Source organism: Impatiens glandulifera, chromosome 1 (assembly GCF_907164915.1).
Source record: "Impatiens glandulifera chromosome 1, dImpGla2.1, whole genome shotgun sequence".
NCBI lineage: Eukaryota > Viridiplantae > Streptophyta > Magnoliopsida > Ericales > Balsaminaceae > Impatiens > Impatiens glandulifera.
The window spans coordinates 139,807,632-139,828,952 of NC_061862.1; the positions used below are offsets into that span (position 1 = coordinate 139,807,632).

The 21,321-nt window shown below is 31.1% G+C and overlaps 2 protein-coding genes across 2 annotated transcripts; one reads left to right on the forward strand and one right to left on the reverse strand.

Annotated features, from left to right (window-relative positions):
- Window positions 1-10,592: 10,592 nt before the first annotated feature.
- On the forward strand, window positions 10,593-13,500 carry LOC124945371 (glucan endo-1,3-beta-glucosidase 7-like). The gene is made up of 2 exons (XM_047485800.1): window positions 10,593-10,868; window positions 13,156-13,500. The coding sequence occupies exons 1-2, from the start codon at window positions 10,593-10,595 to the stop codon at window positions 13,498-13,500; spliced, it is 621 nt and encodes a 206-aa protein (XP_047341756.1).
- Window positions 13,501-20,019: 6,519 nt separating this feature from the next.
- On the reverse strand, window positions 20,020-21,048 carry LOC124945402 (AP2/ERF and B3 domain-containing transcription factor At1g50680-like). The gene has a single exon (XM_047485833.1). It carries the CDS (start codon window positions 21,046-21,048, stop codon window positions 20,020-20,022), a length of 1,029 nt encoding a protein of 342 aa, XP_047341789.1.
- Between the last annotated feature and the right edge of the window lie 273 nt (window positions 21,049-21,321).

Genomic DNA, 21,321 nt, shown 5'->3' on the forward strand with positions numbered 1-21,321 from the left:
GAGAATCCTCTAATTTGTCTTTATTTTCATACACAAAATGTTAAAATATGTCATTCTAGAAGTATGTTTCGAACTTGCAACCTAACAAAACAAGTACAACTCTTTAACCAACTAGGCTACTAAGACTTTATATTTTAAATTCAACACCAAATTTGATAAACGCGGGACGTTTTTACATTAATATAAGTTCAACTTTTTAACTAACTAATTTATATATATATAATGATGCTTAATTTTTAAAGTGTCCGGATTGCCGGGTCGAGAGCTGTGGTTAATTTGGATACTTGGGTCGTATTGTGGGTTGACCCGACTTTAAATTTAAAATGGTTAAAAATAAAATTAAAAATGCTAGAGGTATGTTTCGAACTTGCAACCTAACAAAACAAGTACAACTCTTTAACAAACTAGGCTACTAAGACTTTATATTTTAAATTCAACACCACGGATTGCCGGGTCGAGAGCTGTGGTTAATTTGGATACTTGAGTCGGATTGTGGGTTGACCCGGCTTTATATTTAAAACGGTTAAAAATATATTTCAAAATTCTAGAAGTATGTTTCAAACTTACAACCTAATAAAACAAGTACAACTCTTTAACCATCTAGACTACTAAGACTTTATATTTTAAATTCAACACCAAATTTGATAAATGCGGGACGTTTTAATATTAATATAAGTTCAACTTTTTAACTAACTAATCTATATATATAATGATGCTTAATTTTTAAAGTGTCTAGATTGCCGGGTCGAGAGCTGTGATTAATTTTGATACTTGAGTCGGATTGTGAGTTGACCCGCCTTTAAATTTAAAACGGTTAAAAATAAAATTAAAAATGCTAGAGGTATGTTTCGAACTTGCAACCTAACAAAACAAGTACAACTCTTTAACCAACTAGGCTACTAAGACTTTATATTTTAAATTCAACACCAAATTTGATAAACGCGGGACGTTTTAACATTAATATAAGTTAAACGGAGGATCTTCACGATCATATTAACAGAACTACTCTTCGGATTGGGTATCTAGTCTCAACGGTCGGTTCGGTTGATGAATATGGTTCAGATTAAACTCGGGACTCTTGGATTTGGTAGTATTCACATCTATGGGTCGCTTTCCCACTACTGATTTTGGTTAGTTATGCTCTTCTCTTTTACGATTTGTATTGTTTTATATGCTTTTACTCATTAGTCTGTGTTTGATTGTTTCAGTTTCTTTGTTTATTTGCTGTTGTAAGTTTGGCAAATGATATTCCTTGCATACCGATGAACTGTTCATCTAGAACCCTGGAGAAGGCGGGTTTTGGGAAATAGAGGTGATTGTTTCAGAAACAGGGTGGGCTTCTAAAGGTGATGCGAATGAAGTTGGGGCGAATGCTAGGACATATAATAAGAATCTACGAAAGAGATTGTTGAAGAAGAAGGGTACTCCTTATAGGCCGAAGAGAACTGTGAAGGGATATGTTTTCTCATTGTTTAATGAGAATCTGAAACCGGGTCCTACTTGTGAGAGGAATTTCGGATTGTTTAAGGCCGATGGAAGTACTGCGCTTATGATATTGGGTTTAGGGGTCTTGTACCCTCTTCGGCTTCATCATTTAAGATTAAGGTTTGTATTTATTGTTCTTTAATCATTAACTTGTCTTTTTTCTATTATATACTTATCAATGTTTTCTTCTCCAATGTAGAATTTCAGGTTTGACGGTTGGACAAACATGGCGGTATGGGCTATGGCTACTCTGTTTCTCATTCATTTCAGTTAGAATCAATAATACATTGTAATTTTTATTTGTTCATTTTAAATAAAGCTCTCAAACTAATTCATGAACAGAGAATCCTCTAATTTGTCTTTTTTTTTTCATACACAAAATGTTAAAATATGTCATTCTAGAAGTATGTTTCGAACTTGCAACCTAACAAAACAAGTACAACTCTTTAACCAACTAGGCTACTAAGACTTTATATTTTAAATTCAACACCAAATTTGATAAACGCGGGACGTTTTTACATTAATATAAGTTCAACTTTTTAACTAACTAATCTATATATATAATGATGCTTAATTTTTAAAGTGTCCGGATTGCCGGGTCGAGAGCTGTGATTAATTTGGATACTTGGGTCGGATTGTGGGTTGACCCGACTTTAAATTTAAAACGGTTAAAAATAAAATTAAAAATGCTAGAGGTATGTTTCGAACTTGCAACCTATCAAAACTAGTACAACTCTTTAACCAACTAGGCTACTAAGACTTTATATTTTAAATTCAACACCACGGATTGCTGGGTCGAGAGCTGTGGTTAATTTGGATACTTGGGTCGGATTGTGGGTTGACCCGCCTTTAAATTTAAAACGGTTAAAAATATATTTCAAAATGCTAGAAGTATGTTTCAAACTTACAACCTAATAAAACAAGTACAACTCTTTAACCATCTAGACTACTAAGACTTTATATTTTAAATTCAACACCAAATTTGATAAATGCGGGACGTTTTAATATTAATATAAGTTCAACTTTTTAACTAACTAATCTATATATATAATGATGCTTAATTTTTAAAGTGTCCGGATTGCCGGGTCGAGAGCTGTGGTTAATTTTGATACTTGAGTCGGATTGTGAGTTGACCCGCCTTTAAATTTAAAACGGTTAAAAATAAAATTAAAAATGCTAGAGGTATGTTTCGAACTTGCAACCTAACAAAACAAGTACAACTCTTTAACTAACTAGGCTACTAAGACTTTATATTTTAAATTCAACACCAAATTTGATAAACGCGGGACGTTTTACCATTAATATAAGTTCAACGGAGGATCTTCACGATCATATTAACAGAACTACTCTTCGGATTGGGTATCTAGTCTCAACGGTCGGTTCGGTTGATGAATATGGTTCAGATTAAACTCGGAACTCTTGGATTTGGTAATATTCACATCTATGGGTCGCTTTCCCACTACTGATTTTGGTTAGTTATGCTCTTCTCTTTTACGATTTGTATTGTTTTATATGCTTTTACTCATTAGTCTGTGTTTGATTGTTTCAGTTTCTTTGTTTATTTGCTGTTGTAAGTTTGGCAAATGATATTCCTTGCATACCGATGAACTGTTCATCTAGAACCCTAGAGAAGGCGGGTTTTGGGAAACAGAGGTGATTGTTTCAGAAATAGGGTGGGCTTCTAAAGGTGATGCGAATTAAGTTGGGGCGAATGCTAGGACATATAATAAGAATCTACGAAAGAGATTGTTGAAGAGGAAGGGTACTCCTTATAGGCCGAAGAGAACTGTGAAGGGATATGTTTTCTCATTGTTTAATGAGAATCTGAAACCGGGTCCTACTTGTGAGAGGAATTTCGGATTGTTTAAGGCTGATGGAAGTACTGCGCTTATGATATTGGGTTTAGGGGTCTTGTACCCTCTTCGGGTTCATCATTTAAGATTAAGGTTTGTATTTATTGTTCTTTAATCAATAACTTTTCTTTTTTCTATTATATACTTATCAATGTTTTCTTCTCCAATGTAGAATTTCAGGTTTGACGGTTGGACAAACATGGCGGCATGGGCTATGGCCACTCTGTTTCTCATTCATTTCAGTTAGAATCAATAATACATTGTAATTTTTATTTGTTCATTTTAAATAAAGCTCTCAAACTAATTCATGAACAGAGAATCCTCTAATTTGTCTTTTTTTTTCATACACAAAATGTTAAAATATGTCATTCTAGAAGTATGTTTCGAACTTGCAACCTAACAAAACAAGTACAACTCTTTAACCAACTAGGCTACTAAGACTTTATATTTTAAATTCAACACCAAATTTGATAAACGCGGGACGTTTTTATATTAATATAAGTTCAACTTTTTAACTAACTAATTTATATATATATAATGATGCTTAATTTTTAAAGTGTCCGGATTGCCGGGTCGAGAGCTGTGGTTAATTTGGATACTTGGGTCGTATTGTGGGTTGACCCGACTTTAAATTTAAAACGGTTAAAAATAAAATTAAAAATGCTAGAGGTATGTTTCGAACTTGCAACCTAACAAAACAAGTACAACTCTTTAACCAACTAGGCTACTAAGACTTTATATTTTAAATTCAACACCACGGATTGCCGGGTCGAGAGCTGTGGTTAATTTGGATATTTGGGTCGGATTGTGGGTTGACCTGCCTTTAAATTTAAAACGGTTAAAAATATATTTCAAAATGCTAGAAGTATGTTTCAAACTTACAACCTAATAAAACAAGTACAACTCTTTAACCATCTAGACTACTAAGACTTTATATTTCAAATTCAACACCAAATTTGATAAACGCGGGACGTTTTTACATTAATATAAGTTCAACTTTTTAACTAACTAATCTATATATATAATGATGCTTAATTTTTAAAGTGTCCGGATTGCCGGGTCGAGAGCTGTGATTAATTTGGATACTTGGGTCGGATTGTGGGTTGACCCGCCTTTAAATTTAAAACGGTTAAAAATAAAATTAAAAATGCTAGAGGTATGTTTCGAACTTGCAACCTAACAAAACAAGTACAACTCTTTAACCAACTAGGCTACTAAGACTTTATATTTTAAATTTAACACCACGGATTGTCGGGTCGAGAGCTGTGGTTAATTTGGATACTTGGGTCGGATTGTCGGTTGACCCGCCTTTAAATTTAAAACGGTTAATAATAAAATTAAAAATGCTAGAAGTATGTTTCGAACTTACAACCTAATAAAACAAGTACAACTCTTTAACCAACTAGACTACTAAGACTTTATATTTTAAATTCAACACCAAATTTGATAAACGCGGGACATTTTAATATTAATATAAGTTCAACTTTTTAACTAACTAATCTATATATATAATGATGCTTAATTTTTAAAGTGTCCGGATTGCAGAGTCGAGAGTTGTGGTTAATTTTGATACTTGAGTCGGATTGTGGGTTGACCCGCCTTTAAATTTTAAAACAGTTAAAAATAAAATTAAAAATGCTAGAAGTATGTTTCGAACTTGCAAACTAATAAAACAAGTACAACTCTTTAACCAACTAGGCTACTAAGACTTTATATTTTAAATTCAACACCAAATTTGATAAACGCGGGACGTTTTAACATTCATATAACTTCAACGGAGGATCTTCACGATCATATTAACAGAACTACTCTTCGGATTGGGTATCTGGTCTCAGCGTTCGGTTCGGTTGATGAATATGGTTCAGATTAAACTCGGGACTCTTGGATTTGGTAGTATTCACATCTATGGGTCGCTTTCCCTCTACTGATTTTGGTTAGTTATGCTCTTCTCTTTTACGATTTGTATTGTTTTATATGCTTTTACTCATTAGTCCGTGTTTGATTGTTTCAGTTTCTTTGTTTATTTGCTGTTGTAAGTTTGGCCAATGATGTTCCTTGCATACTGATGAACTGTTCATCTGGAACCCTAAAGAAGGCGGGTTTTGGGAAAACAGAGGTGATTGTTTCAGAAACAGGGTGGGCTTCTAAAGGTGATGCGAATGAAGTTGGGGTGAATGCTAGGACTTATAATAAGAATCTACGAAAGAGATTGTTGAAGAAGAAGGGTACTCCTTATAGGCCGAAGAGAACTGTGAAGGGATATGTTTTCTCATTGTTTAATGAGAATCCGAAACCGGGTCCTACTTGTGAGAGGAATTTCGGATTGTTTAAGGCCGATGGAAGTACTGCGCTTATGATATTGGGTTTAGGGGTCTTGTACCCTCTTCGGGTTCATCATTTAAGATTAAGGTTTGTATTTATTGTTCTTTAATCATTAACTTGTCTTTTTTCTATTATATACTTATCAATGTTTTCTTCTCCAATGTAGAATTTTAGGTTTGACGGTATGACAAACCTGGCGGCATGGGCTATGGCCACTCTGTTTCTCATTCATTTTAGTTAGAATCAATAATACATTGTAATTTTTATTTGTTCATTTTAAATAAAGCTCTCAAACTCATTCATGAACAGAGAATCCTCTAATTTGTCTTTTTCTTCATACACAAAATGTTAAAATATGTCATTCTAGAGGTATGTTTCGAACTTGCAACCTAACAAAACAAGTACAACTCTTTAACCAACTAGGCTACTAAGACTTTATATTTTAAATTCAACACCAAATTTGATAAACGCGGGACGTTTTAACATTAATATAAGTTCAACTTTTTAACTAACTAATCTATATATATATAATGATGCTTAATTTTTAAAGTGTCTGGATTGCCGGGTCGAGAGCTGTGGTTAATTTGGATACTTGGGTCGGATTGTGGGTTGACTCGCCTTTAAATTTAAAAGGGTTAAAAATAAAATTAAAAATGCTAGTGGTATGTTTCGAACTTGCAACCTAACAAAACAAGTACAACTCTTTAATCAACTAGGCTACTAAGACTTTATATTTTAAATTCAACACCAAATTTGATAAACGCGGGATGTTTTAACATTAATATAAGTTCAACTTTTTAACTAACTAATCTCTATATATATAATGATCCTTAATTTTTAAAGTGTCCGGATTGCCAGGTCGAGAGCTGTGGTTAATTTGGATACTTGGGTCGGATTGTGGGTTGACCCGCCTTTAAATTTAAAACGGTTAATAATAAAATTAAAAATGCTAGAAGTATGTTTCGAACTTACAACCTAATAAAACAAATACAACTCTTTAACCAACTAGACTATTAAGACTTTATATTTTAAATTCAACACCAAATTTGATAAACCCGGGACGTTTTAATATTAATATAAGTTCAACTTTTTAACTAACTAATCTATATATATAATGATGCTTAATTTTTAAAGTGTCCGGATTGCAGAGTCGAGAGTTGTGGTTAATTTTGATACTTGAGTCGGATTGTGGGTTGACCCGCCTTTAAATTTTAAAACGGTTAAAAATAAAATTAAAAATGCTAGAAGTATGTTTCGAACTTGCAAACTAATAAAACAAGTACAACTCTTTAACCAACTAGGCTACTAAGACTTTATATTTTAAATTTAACACCAAATTTGATAAACGCGGGACGTTTTAACATTAATATAACTTCAACGGAGGATCTTCACGATCATATTAACAGAACTACTCTTCGGATTGGGTATCTGGTCTCAGCGTTCGGTTCGGTTGATGAATATGGTTCAGATTAAACTCGGGACCCTTGGATTTGGTAGTATTCACATCTATGGGTCGCTTTCCCTCTACTGATTTTGGTTAGTTATGCTCTTCTCTTTTACGATTAGTATTGTTTTATATGCTTTTACTCATTAGTCCGTGTTTGATTGTTTCAGTTTCTTTGTTTTTTTGCTGTTGTAAGTTTGGCCAATGATGTTCCTTGCATACCGATGAACTGTTCATCTGGAACCCTGGAGAAGGCGGGTTTTGGGAAAACAGAGGTGATTGTTTCAGAAACAGGGTGGGCTTCTAAAGGTGATGCGAATGAAGTAGGGGCGAATGCTAGGACATATAATAAGAATCTACGAAAGAGATTGTTGAAGAAGAAGGGTACTCCTTATAGGCCGAAGAGAACTGTGAAGGGATATGTTTTCTCATTGTTTAATGAGAATCTGAAACCGGGTCCTACTTGTGAGAGGAATTTTGGATTGTTTAAGGCCGATGGAAGTACTGCGCTTATGATATTGGGTTTAGGGGTCTTGTACCCTCTTCGGGTTCATCATTTAAGATTAAGGTTTGTATTTATTGTACTTTAATCATTAACTTGTCTTTTTTCTATTATATACTTATCAATGTTTTCTTCTCCAATGTAGAATTTCAGGTTTGACGGTTGGACAAACATGGCGGCATGGGCTATGGCCACTCTGTTTCTCATTCATTTCAGTTAGAATCAATAATACATTGTAATTTTTATTTGTTCATTTTAAATAAAGCTCTCAAACTCATTCATGAACAGAGAATCCTCTAATTTGTCTTTTTTTTTCATACACAAAATGTTAAAATATGTCATTCTAGAAGTATGTTTCGAACTTGCAACCTAACAAAACAAGTACAACTCTTTAACCAACTAGGCTACTAAGACTTTATATTTTAAATTCAACACCAAATTTGATAAATGCGGGACGTTTTAATATTAATATAAGTTCAACTTTTTAACTAACTAATCTATATATATAATGATGCTTAATTTTTAAAGTGTCCGGATTGCAGAGTCGAGAGTTGTGGTTAATTTTGATACTTGAGTCGGATTGTGGGTTGACCCGCCTTTAAATTTTAAAACGGTTAAAAATAAAATTAAAAATGCTAGAAGTATGTTTTGAACTTGCAACCTAATAAAACAAGTACAACTCTTTAACCAACTAGGCTACTAAGACTTTATATTTTAAATTTAACACCAAATTTGATAAACGCGGGACGTTTTAACATTAATATAACTTCAACGGAGGATCTTCACGATCATATTAACAGAACTACTTTTCGGATTGGGTATCTGGTCTCAGCGTTCGGTTCGGTTGATGAATATGGTTCAGATTAAACTCGGGACTCTTGGATTTGGTAGTATTCACATCTATGGGTCGCTTTCCCTCTACTAATTTTGGTTAGTTATGCTCTTCTCTTTTACGATTTGTATTGTTTTATATGCTTTTACTCATTAGTCCGTGTTTGATTGTTTCAGTTTCTTTGTTTATTTGCTGTTGTAAGTTTGGCCAATGATGTTCCTTGCATACTGATGAACTGTTCATCTGGAACCCTGGAGAAGGCGGGTTTTGGGAAAACAGAGGTGATTGTTTCAGAAACAGGGTGGGCTTCTAAAGGTGATGCGAATGAAGTTGGGGCGAATGCTAGGACTTATAATAAGAATCTACGAAAGAGATTGTTGAAGAAGAAGGGTACTCCTTATAGGCCGAAGAGAACTGTGAAGGGATATGTTTTCTCATTGTTTAATGAGAATCCGAAACCGGGTCCTACTTGTGAGAGGAATTTCGGATTGTTTAAGGCCAATGGAAGTACTGCGCTTATGATATTGGGTTTAGGGGTCTTGTACCCTCTTCGGGTTCATCATTTAAGATTAAGGTTTGTATTTATTGTTCTTTAATCATTAACTTGTCTTTTTTCTATTATATACTTATCAATGTTTTCTTCTCCAATGTAGAATTTCAGGTTTGACGGTTGGACAAACCTGGCGGCATGGGCTATGGCCACTCTGTTTCTCATTCATTTCAGTTAGAATCAATAATACATTGTAATTTTTATTTGTTCATTTTAAATAAAGCTCTCAAACTCATTCATGAACAGAGAATCCTCTAATTTGTCTTTTTCTTCATACACAAAATGTTAAAATATGTCATTCTAGAGGTATGTTTCGAACTTGCAACCTAACAAAACAAGTACAACTCTTTAACCAACTAGGCTACTAAGACTTTATATTTTAAATTCAACACCAAATTTGATAAACGCGGGACGTTTTAACATTAATATAAGTTCAACTTTTTAACTAACTAATCTATATATATATAATGATGCTTAATTTTTAAAGTGTCTGGATTGCCGGGTCGAGAGCTGTGGTTAATTTGGATACTTGGGTCGGATTGTGGGTTGACCCGCCTTTAAATTTAAAACGGTTAAAAATAAAATTAAAAATGCTAGTGGTATGTTTCGAACTTGCAACCTAACAAAACAAGTACAACTCTTTAACCAACTAGGCTACTAAGACTTTATATTTTAAATTCAACACCAAATTGATAAACGCGGGATGTTTTAACATTAATATAAGTTCAACTTTTTAACTAACTAATCTCTATATATATAATGATGCTTAATTTTTAAAGTGTCTGGATTGCCGGGTCGAGAGCTGTGGTTAATTTGGATACTTGGGTCTGATTGTGGGTTGAACCGCCTTTAAATTTAAAACGGTTAATAATAAAATTAAAAATGCTAGAAGTATGTTTCGAACTTACAACCTAATAAAACAAATACAACTCTTTAACCAACTAGACTATTAAGACTTTATATTTTAAATTCAACACCAAATTTGATAAACCCGGGACGTTTTAATATTAATATAAGTTCAACTTTTTAACTAACTAATCTATATATATAATGATGCTTAATTTTTAAAGTGTCCGAATTGCAGAGTCGAGAGTTGTGGTTAATTTTGATACTTGAATCGGATTGTGGGTTGACCCGCCTTTAAATTTTAAAACGGTTAAAAATAAAATTAAAAATGCTAGAAGTATGTTTCGAACTTGCAACCTAATAAAACAAGTACAACTCTTTAACCAACTAGGCTACTAAGACTTTATATTTTAAATTTAACACCAAATTTGATAAACGCGGGACGTTTTAACATTAATATAACTTCAACGGAGGATCTTCACGATCATATTAACAGAACTACTCTTCGGATTGGGTATCTGGTCTCAGCGTTCGGTTCGGTTGATGAATATGGTTCAGATTAAACTCGGGACTCTTAGATTTGGTAGTATTCACATCTATGGGTCGCTTTCCCTCTACTGATTTTGGTTAGTTATGCTCTTCTCTTTTACAATTAGTATTGTTTTATATGCTTTTACTCATTAGTCCGTGTTTGATTGTTTCAGTTTCTTTGTTTATTTGTTGTTGTAAGTTTGGCCAATGATGTTCCTTGCATACCGATGAACTGTTCATCTGGAACCCTGGAGAAGGCGGGTTTTGGGAAAACAGAGGTGATTGTTTCAGAAACAGGGTGGGCTTCTAATGGTGATGCGAATGAAGTTGGGGCGAATGCTAGGAATTATAATAAGAATCTACGAAAGAGATTGTTGAAGAAGAAAGGTACTCCTTATAGGCCGAAGAGAACTGTGAAGGGATATGTTTTCTCATTGTTTAATGAGAATCCGAAACCGGGTCCTACTGTGAGAGGAATTTCGGATTGTTTAAGGCCGATGGAAGTACTGCGCTTATGATATTGGGTTTAGGGGTCTTGTACCCTCTTCGGCTTCATCATTTAAGATTAAGGTTTGTATTTATTGTTCTTTAATCATTAACTTGTCTTTTTTCTATTATATACTTATCAATGTTTTCTTCTCCAATGTAGAATTTCAGGTTTAACGGTTGGACAAACATGGCGGCATGGGCTATGGCCACTCTGTTTCCCATTCATTTCAGTTAGAATCAATAATACATTGTAATTTTTATTTGTTCATTTTAAATAAAGCTCTCAAACTCATTCATGAACAGAGAATCCTCTAATTTGTCTTTTTTTTCATACACAAAATGTTAAAATATGTCATTCTAGAGGTATGTTTCGAACTTGCAACCTAACAAAACAAGTACAACTCTTAACCAACTAGGCTACTAAGACTTTATATTTTAAATTCAACATCAAATTTGATAAACGCGGGATGTTTTAACATTAATATAAGTTAAAGTTTTTAACTAACTAATCTATATATATATATATATAATGATGCTTAATTTTTAAAGTGTCCGGATTTCCGGGTCGAGAGTTGTGGTTAATTTGGATACTTGGGTCGGATTCTGGGTTGACCTGCCTTTAAATTTAAAACGGTTAAAAATAAAATTAAAAATGCTAGTGGTATGTTTCGAACTTGCAACCTAACAAAACAAGTACAACTCTTTAACCAACTAGGCTACTAAGACTTTATATTTTAAATTTAACACCACGGATTGTCGGGTCGAGAGCTGTGGTTAATTTGGATACTTGGGTCGGATTGTGGGTTGACCCGCCTTTAAATTTAAAACGGTTAATAATAAAATTAAAAATGCTAGAAGTAAGTTTCGAACTTACAACCTAATAAAACAAGTACAACTCTTTAACCAACTAGACTACTAAGACTTTATATTTTAAATTCAACACCAAATTTGATAAACGCGGGACGTTTTAATATTAATATAAGTTCAACTTTTTAACTAACTAATCTCTATATATAATGATGCTTAATTTTTAAAGTGTCCGGATTGCAGAGTCGAGAGCTGTGGTTAATTTTGATACTTGAGTCGGATTGTGGGTTGACCCGCCTTTAAATTTTAAAACGGTTAAAAATAAAATTAAAAATGCTAGAGGTATATTTCGAACTTGCAACCTAACAAAACAAGTACAACTCTTTAACCAACTAGGCTACTAAGACTTTATATTTAAACTCAACACCAAATTTGATAAACGCGGGATGTTTTAACATTAATATAAGTTCAACTTTTTAACTAACTAATTTATATATATATATATATAATGATGCTTAATTTTTAAAGTGTCTGGATTGCCTGGTCGAGAGCTGTGGTTAATTTGGATACTTGGGTCGGATTGTGGGTTGACCCGCCTTTAAATTTAAAACGGTTAAAAATAAAATTAAAAATTCTAGTGGTATGTTTCGAACTTGCAACCTAACAAAACAAGTACAACTCTTTAACCAACTAGGCTACTAAGACTTTATATTTTAAATTTAACACCACGGATTGTCGGGTCGAGAGCTGTGGTTAATTTCGATACTTGGGTCGGATTGTGGGTTGACCCGCCTTTAAATTTAAAACGGTTAATAATAAAATTAAAAATGCTAGAAGTATGTTTCGAACTTACAACCTAATAAAACAAGTACACCTCTTTAACCAACTAGACTACTAAGACTTTATATTTTAAATTCAACACCAAATTTGATAAACGCGGGACGTTTTAATATTAATATAAGTTCAACTTTTTAACTAACTAATCTATATATATAATGATGCTTAATTTTTAAAGTGTCCGGATTGCAGGGTCAAGAGCTGTGGTTAATTTTGATACTTAAGTCGGATTGTGGGTTGACTCGCCTTTAAATTTAAAACGGTTAAAAATAAAATTAAAAATGCTAGAGGTATGTTTCGAACTTGCAACCTAACAAAACAAGTACAACTCTTTAACCAGCTGGGCTACTAAGACTTTATATTTTAAATTCAACACCAAATTTAATAAACGCGGGACGTTTTAACATTAATATAACTTCAACGGAGGATCTTCACGATCATATTAACAGAACTACTCTTCGGATTGGGTATTTGGTCTCAGCGTTCGGTTCGGTTGATGAATATGGTTCAGATTAAACTCGGGACTCTTGGATTTGGTAGTATTCACATCTATGGGTCGCTTTCCTTCTACTGATTTTGGTTAGTTATGCTCTTCTCTTTTACGATTTGTATTGTTTTATATGCTTTTACTCATTAGTCAGTGTTTGATTGTTTCAGTTTCTTTGTTTATTTGCTGTTGTAAGGTTGGCCAATGATGTTCCTTGCATACCGATGAACTGTTTATCTGGAACCCTAGAGAAGGCGGGTTTTGGGAAAATAGAGGTGATTGTTTCAGAAACAGGGTGGGCTTCTAAAGGTGATGCGAATGAAGTTGGGGCGAATTCTAGGACTTATAATAAGAATCTACGAAAGAGATTATTGAAGAAGAAGGATACTCCTTATAGGCCGAAGAGAACTGTGAAGGGATATGTTTTCTCATTGTTTAATGAGAATCTGAAACCGGTCCTACTTGTGAGAGGAATTTCGGATTGTTTAAGGCCGATGGAAGTACTGTGCTTATGATATTGGGTTTAGGGGTCTTGTACCCTCTTCGGGTTCATCATTTAAGATTAAGGTTTGTATTTATTGTTCTTTAATCATTAACTTGTCTTTTTTCTATTATATACTTATCAATGTTTTCTTCTCCAATGTAGAATTTCAGGTTTGACGGTTGGACAAACATGGCGGCATGAGCTATGGCCACTCTGTTTCTCATTCATTTCAGTTAGAATCAATAATACATTGTAATTTTTATTTGTTCATTTTAAATAAAGCTCTCAAACTCATTCATGAACAGAGAATCCTCTAATCTGTCTTTTATTTTCATACACAAAATGTTAAAATATGTCATTCTAGAGGTATGTTTCGAACTTACAACCTAACAAAACAAGTACAACTCTTTAACCAACTAGGCTACTAAGACTTTATATTTTAAATTCAACACCAAATTTGATAAACGCGGGACGTTTTAACATTAATATAAGTTCAACTTTTTAACTAACTAATCTATATATATAATGATGCTTAATTTTTAAAGTGTCCGGTTTGCCGGGTCTAGAGCTGTGGTTAATTTGGATACTTGGGTCGGATTGTGGGTTGACCCGCCTTTAAATTTAAAACGGTTAAAAATAAAATTTAAAATGCTAGAGTATGTTTCGAACTTGCAACCTAACAAAACAAGTACAACTCTTTAACCAACTAGGCTTCTAAGACTTTATATTTTAAATTCAACACCAAATTTGATAAACGCGGGACGTTTTAACATTATTATAAGTTCAACTTTTTAATTAACTAATATATAATGATGTTGAGTAAATGGATATTTGGGTCGGATTGTGGGTTGACCCACCCATAAACTTAAAACGGTTAAAAATAAAATTAAAAATGTTATCCGTAATTTTTTTTCACGGTTTTTTATATTATTACTCGTGCAAATGCACGGGCTAAATGCTAGTTCATATTAATACTCAATTTAACCGACTCATTCAATTAATATTTAATCCAAATATATTAATTTATTTTTATACAATAAAATATTGCATTTTGCAAATACATTAAACTCCACTTGGATTAATGGAAAAATGCTACATTTTGTTATTTTTCCAATGTGGACAAATCTATTATCTCGATTTTATTCTTGGGACTCATCCATTCAATTTTATTTTTTTAATTCTCATTTTCATTTATATAATGTAAATAATCTACATAGTCTAAATTTCAATAATCCTCGCATGAATGAAAATTGAAAGATTAACTTGGTGATCAGGTTCAACAGTTGAATTCTACATAAGATAGGTAGGTGTAACCCTCTGAACATTCCCTTGTGAAAACATATAACTTTACTAAATGATTAGTATACTCGATGTCCCTGTCTTTTGTGTTAAACGATTACACACTTTCTCATATAATTCTCCTTAATACATGTCAAGCTCTTATGACTGTGTCCGTTTTAGCCATGGAACACGCGTCTGGTTTAGTGAAAGAGTCAAAAATTGACCTGTGCAAATCTTTCGAAGCGGCCCCATATCTTGCTCACAAAGAATCATTAAAATTGATATGCTTATTTTGTAAAAATATATATTGTTTCGTTATAGGATTAATCCTCAACAATAACTTTCCAAATTAGCACAATTAGGTTGTCCCATTGAACCTAGTTCTTGGGATCTCCAGTCTGCATAGGTTGGATTTTCCTTCATACCAACTTATAGTAGGCTAATGTCTTAAAAGACTTTTAAATAAACTCTCTATTCAATAATTTGATTAGTGGATCCACAATTTTATCTTTGACTTACATTGTCAAATTTGATAACTTGTCTAATGACATAATGTCTAGACTTAACATTGACTCTAAGCTTGTCCAATTTCAAATTAATATCACAATAATTAGAAATTTATGTTGGTACATTCTTAAATAATCTTGGAATATATTTTAATAAGAAGCATAGTCATTCGTATATACTTATCATTTAAATATTTTTTATAAAAATATTTTTATTTGGCTAACTAGTAGACAAAATGTTTTTCGAAAATTATAGATTATAACGTTTAATATATCAATCATAATTTTCTTAGAAGATTTCTATACGTAGATTACACTTTCAAGTGTAAACATATTAATTTGTAGACTTAAAATCTTTCAATTAATCATATTAATATATCATTTGATAACAACATGATATATCGTGTAGTGCAATTCATATCCTTAGTGGATTTAATCACTTTTATCGTAATTTTCAACGTTAAATATATCGTACAAATTACACGTAATGAAATAATTTTCATTGTCTTTATGATATGTATAATTGTCACATTCACTTTTAATCAAAATATGATCAAATTTTCATATCATTATTAAAAACTGTTATAAGTCATACAAAGACTTTATAACTTTCTTTTTCATAAAATTATTTTGAAAACATTGCTTCTTCAAAATTATATGAAAGTAATGTCAAAGAAATGACATGTTTCTTGATCTCAAAATCCTCAAATTTTAAATATCGATTTGAGCACCAACTTAGCAAATATAAACAAGACATTTTCTTGTTATTTTCTTTCTTTTTGTAAAGTTGCACAACTTTATCTTTTATAAAAAACATATTTCTCTAACAATAAATTATCTTTTTATTTATCATAATATACACAATTATTTTTGTGTTATAATAAATAAAAATATTTTCCCCCACATTCGTGTTGGTATCATTTTTAAACCACACATATTTGTATGATTTAAATCAATGATTTTCTAATCAAGAAATTGTCACATAATTCTTTTACAAATTTCTTTTGTTATATTTATCATACATTGAATAAGATAACTATATTATAAATATTTAATTGAATAAAACATAATTTCTATACAAGAGATTATAATATTTATTCATATATAAATCATTCTTCACATAATATTTAATCAATTAAAATATTTATTCAATTAAAATATTTATTTCAACACTTCATTTCTATTAATGAAATTAGAATATTTAATTAAATAAATATTCACCATATCACATGATTTCTACAAAAGAAATCATAATGTTTCAAAAATCTTTGGCCGAAGTCGCTTAAACATTTATTTTCGATTGAATGTTTGCATCCCATAATATCGGCACATTTGCCACATTATTCTCAAATCAAACAAGAATTTTCTTGTAATCATTTAATTTCAAAATATCAAATTAAGTAAGTCTTAATGATACAATTGACCAATGTATATCAAATATATTATATTAAATTAAAATTAATATATATATATATATATATATATCCATATATATGAAATTATATATTATTGTTTCTTTAATTTTAATCACCACGACAAAACAAATATAATATAGTCAATAGCTTAGAAACATAATCAAATAAATAATATGTCATATATTATTACACAAATATATATATATATATATATATATATATATATATATATATATATATATATATATATTTTGTCATTACAATTACCTTTATAAAATATATGATAATAAATTAGAATATTAATTATGACAACTAATTAGAATGTTGACCATGAAAATAAATCTTTATTTATATATGTATATAAATTTTCTAGATAATCATACTTATTATGAATGAACATGAATAATCATATTATTAGCAAATATGCATGATTTATATTAATAATCACTTAGAAACATAATTAAATTAAATATAACTACAAATATATTTCATGTCTTAAACAAAACACTTACATTGTCATGTCTCGAACAATAATCGATGTGAAGCGACTATGCATGCTCAAAATAAACTGGGTAGATTGTTCTCACACAATTCTCGCGAAGACAATTTCGACTAACATAGTCGTGTATCTTTAAATGCATGATTAGAATAAGTTCTAGCACAAATAACTTATTTAATCTCATTATATAGATGACTTCATTTTTTGTCATGATTAATCACATAATTTCTATAGAAGAAATTAAAATGTTTCAAAATATTAATAACAACATCATTTTGAAAAATTAAATTTCTACATAAGAAATTGTTAGGATCCCAATTCATTTCATAATTTTTCACATAAAAATTATAATGATGTAACAATAATGATTAATGTCATTTTGACAAATCAGGTTTCTTAAAAGAAGTCTTTATCGATATCATTAATCTCATATTTTTTTACACAAGAATTAAAATGATTTTCACATCAATGACTTCATTTTAAGGAGTCTAATTTCTATAAAGAAATTATTGACTACCTCATTCATCTCCAACATCAATGGATATAATCATTTTAAGGAGTCTGATATACCCCATTCATTTTCAACATCAATGACTAAAGTTGTTTTATTTAGTCTAATTTCTATTAAAAAATCATTGACTATCCATTAATCTCATAATTTTTACATAAGAAATTTGAATGGTTTCAACATTAATAATGACTAAAGTTATTTTTAACTAGTCTGATTTATACCAAAAAATCATTGACTTGTCCATTCATCTCATATTTCTACACAAGAAATTTGAATGACATCCAAATTTCGAACCACTACACCTACGCGCTCTTACATTGTTATACGACTTTTACAACCTTTTGTTTCCTTTATTAAGAAGAATTCTTCTTCTTTCACTTCACTCTGTCAACAATATGTTTCAATTATACTTATAATTCATTTTAATGAATATTGATATATTATAATCATCATTAATTTCTTAATAGAAAACTAACTTTTCAACTTATTTCTTATACCAATTAAATTATATATATTATCTTAACATTATATATATATAAAAAGATAGTGACGATACTACCCTTTTAGCATTATTCAACAATAACAATTGACCACTCCTTTTGAGGGATTTAGAATTGACTGCATCCTTAAGACATCATTCATCATCTCTTTTGTAACATTATTAGCTCGTATTTCTGAAACAACAAAGACAATAAATTTCGATAGAGCAAACTACTAAATAGTTTAACTCAATGAGACTGTTTTAAGATTGTTAGAAATCTTGTCTTAAAATAAATTACAGAAATATATATAAAATGATGTACAAATAAATGGAATAAATAAAATATGTGAAGAATAATATCACCGAATAAATGGTTGATTCGAGGCATGTGTTTAACACATTTCCTTTAAAACAGTTCACCGTCTCCCTCCTGTGCTGAAATTTATCAGATGGCTATCTCCCAGGGTATAACGAATCTAGTAGTGATTCAGCACCAGAATCACTACACAACGAATTTGACCAATGTACCTAAACTATCACCGGGATAAGAATTATGTGAAACCACATTAAAATTATCACTGGATGGTTTTTTTTCTGAAAAACTAAGAAGTAGCTAGCTTCTTGTGATGTTGAAAATAAAAACCCATAAATTTCATTTAGGGTGATTGAATGATAAAAACTATGTAATTCTACAATTGTTATTGTCTCTAAATTCTTTAAAGTAGGAATAAAATCATTTAATGCAATCAATTGTATTTTCATTAATTGTATTTGAAAGGTTTTAACGTATGCATTTATCATTGTATTTCAATGAAAATTTTTCATTTGCATATTGATATTAATACCGCATTTAACTGACTCATTCAATTAATATTTAATCCAAATATATTAATTTATTTTTATGCAATAAAATGCATTTCGCAAATAAATTAAACCCCACTTGGATTAAGGGAAAAATGCTACATTTTGTTATTTTTCCAATGTGGACAAATCCACTATCTCCATTTTATTTTTGGGACTCACCCATTTAATTTAATTTTTTAAATTCTCATTTGCATTCATATAATATAATGGAAATCATCTATATAATCTAAATTCTAACTGTTTTTTAAATAGAAATCCAATTAATGACATGATATCATAATTTATAGAGAAAAGAGAAAAATAAGGTCTTTTGTTTTAAATTATGTATATTTTTAAATTATTAATATTATGTAGAAAAGAAAGAGTGATGTGGCAATATAAAAGAAATAAAAAGATTGGCACGTAGGACATAGCAAACAAATGTTAGTTCCGTTGATTATAGCTCCATTTGGTAAATAAAAATGTAAGTTAAGAACTCCGAACGACACATTTACAAGTTTGATTATATGATAAAAATGACCCAAATTCGAAGGTAATTGGGCTTTTATAAATGTATGGAAGAGGGAATGGGTTCGGTAACCCTTCAATTATTCTGATTGTTAATTTTAGTTTTAAATTATTTTGAAAATAATTCGTCTCTCAAATATTTAGAAAGGGTCACCAACTAAAGGTTTTCAACTATTAAAATATTGTTGAATTTTAACTTTTAAATTATTTGTTTATACTAATCGCTCCAAAATTATCAAAATGTTCAAGAATTGGAATAATAAAGAGTTAAAGAATAAAATTTAATAAAGCAAAAAAAAAACTATTATATAGGTACTAATTTACCTTATACTAAGTGTCATAACAAAAAGTTCAAAAATCAAAATCAATATAGCAACAAACTATAATTGGTATTGATTAACTTATACTAATTCATATTTTCAAATTCTCCAAAATGAGAAAATTGAAACAAAAATTACAAAAGAAAACCATAAGTTATTTATTTGACTATATTATATCCACCCCAAATAGCCTAAAACCTTTTTCTTCATTCCTCGTCTCTTCGTCTCCTAAAACCTGGTTTATTTCCTTCTTCTCGCTGATTGTATCGATATCGATATCGCCATTATTTGGTTCATCACCTTGATAAGCCGGTTCAATTATAGAGTGATTTGTTATACCAAAATCATGATTGCGATCTATTTGAGGGCCATAAGCAATTCCTATCATGAAAAACTTATGACCCTTATTAGGTCCTTCCAAACATTCACACATAGAGAACATAATCATATCTTTCTCGTTGAGCTTATTCTCCTTCACAAATCTATTCCATCCTCTAGTGAAAACGTAACTTTGGCTACTCTTCCAATAGCAATATCGAAACCTCCACGTCCTCATTGACGTGTCTAAGAAAATAAGTAAAGTATCGTCAGCTTCGTCTTCTTCCCCAGAAGTACGAGGAAAATATCTTATTGCATATTTTTTAGGTATCACTAGCCGGTTTAGTTTGCCAACATCACTTGGAGTCAACTCCTTTTGAAATAATGTTCGAAAGACATACCCGTTGTTAACATTCCTCGACTCATTGTTTGTTGTTGTTTTTCTCTCTTCTTGAGATTTCTTGCTAGTTAAGAAATCGGAAAACTTCATCAAATATGAGCCGTCCTTGATCATTTGAAGAATTGCTTCGGTTGTGTAATGATTTTGGAAGAGAGTCTCTTGTCGGGTCTCGTTTGTCCATGGAAAGTTCTTGTGGGCATCTCCCCATCGTAGCCTTATGGCAGCACTATCGTAAGCCGAGGCTGCTTCATTTTCTGTTTTGAATGTCCCGAGCCAAACCCTTTGGTGATTCGCATAAATTTGGGCACCCCAATTGCCATTTGGTTGGACCACGACACCTTTGAACTTGGAGCTTGTCACACCATTTTCTTGTCGAGTACGTTTGTTGGATCGACGATGAGTATCTGGAGGATTATCAATGTTGGACTTTGAAGCTTCACCGGTTAATGTTGTTGTAGGGCTTGATGTTGTGCTCATTTTACTGTTTGGTTAAAAGAAATTACAACAAACATGATGGAAATATATAATTGATTTGTATAATCATGCATTAAAGGAAATAAAGTATGTATTTGGAATAATAAGTATATTCAAGTTTTCCATATTTGCTATAAATATTGTTAGAATCAATATTTAAAATTGCCTTAATTAAGTGCAATTTCCATGAAGCAAAATCTTTAATATAAGAAAAAGGATCAACATAATCATTCCAAAATTGGTGCTTAATAGAGATTAATTGAGATTATTTCGAAA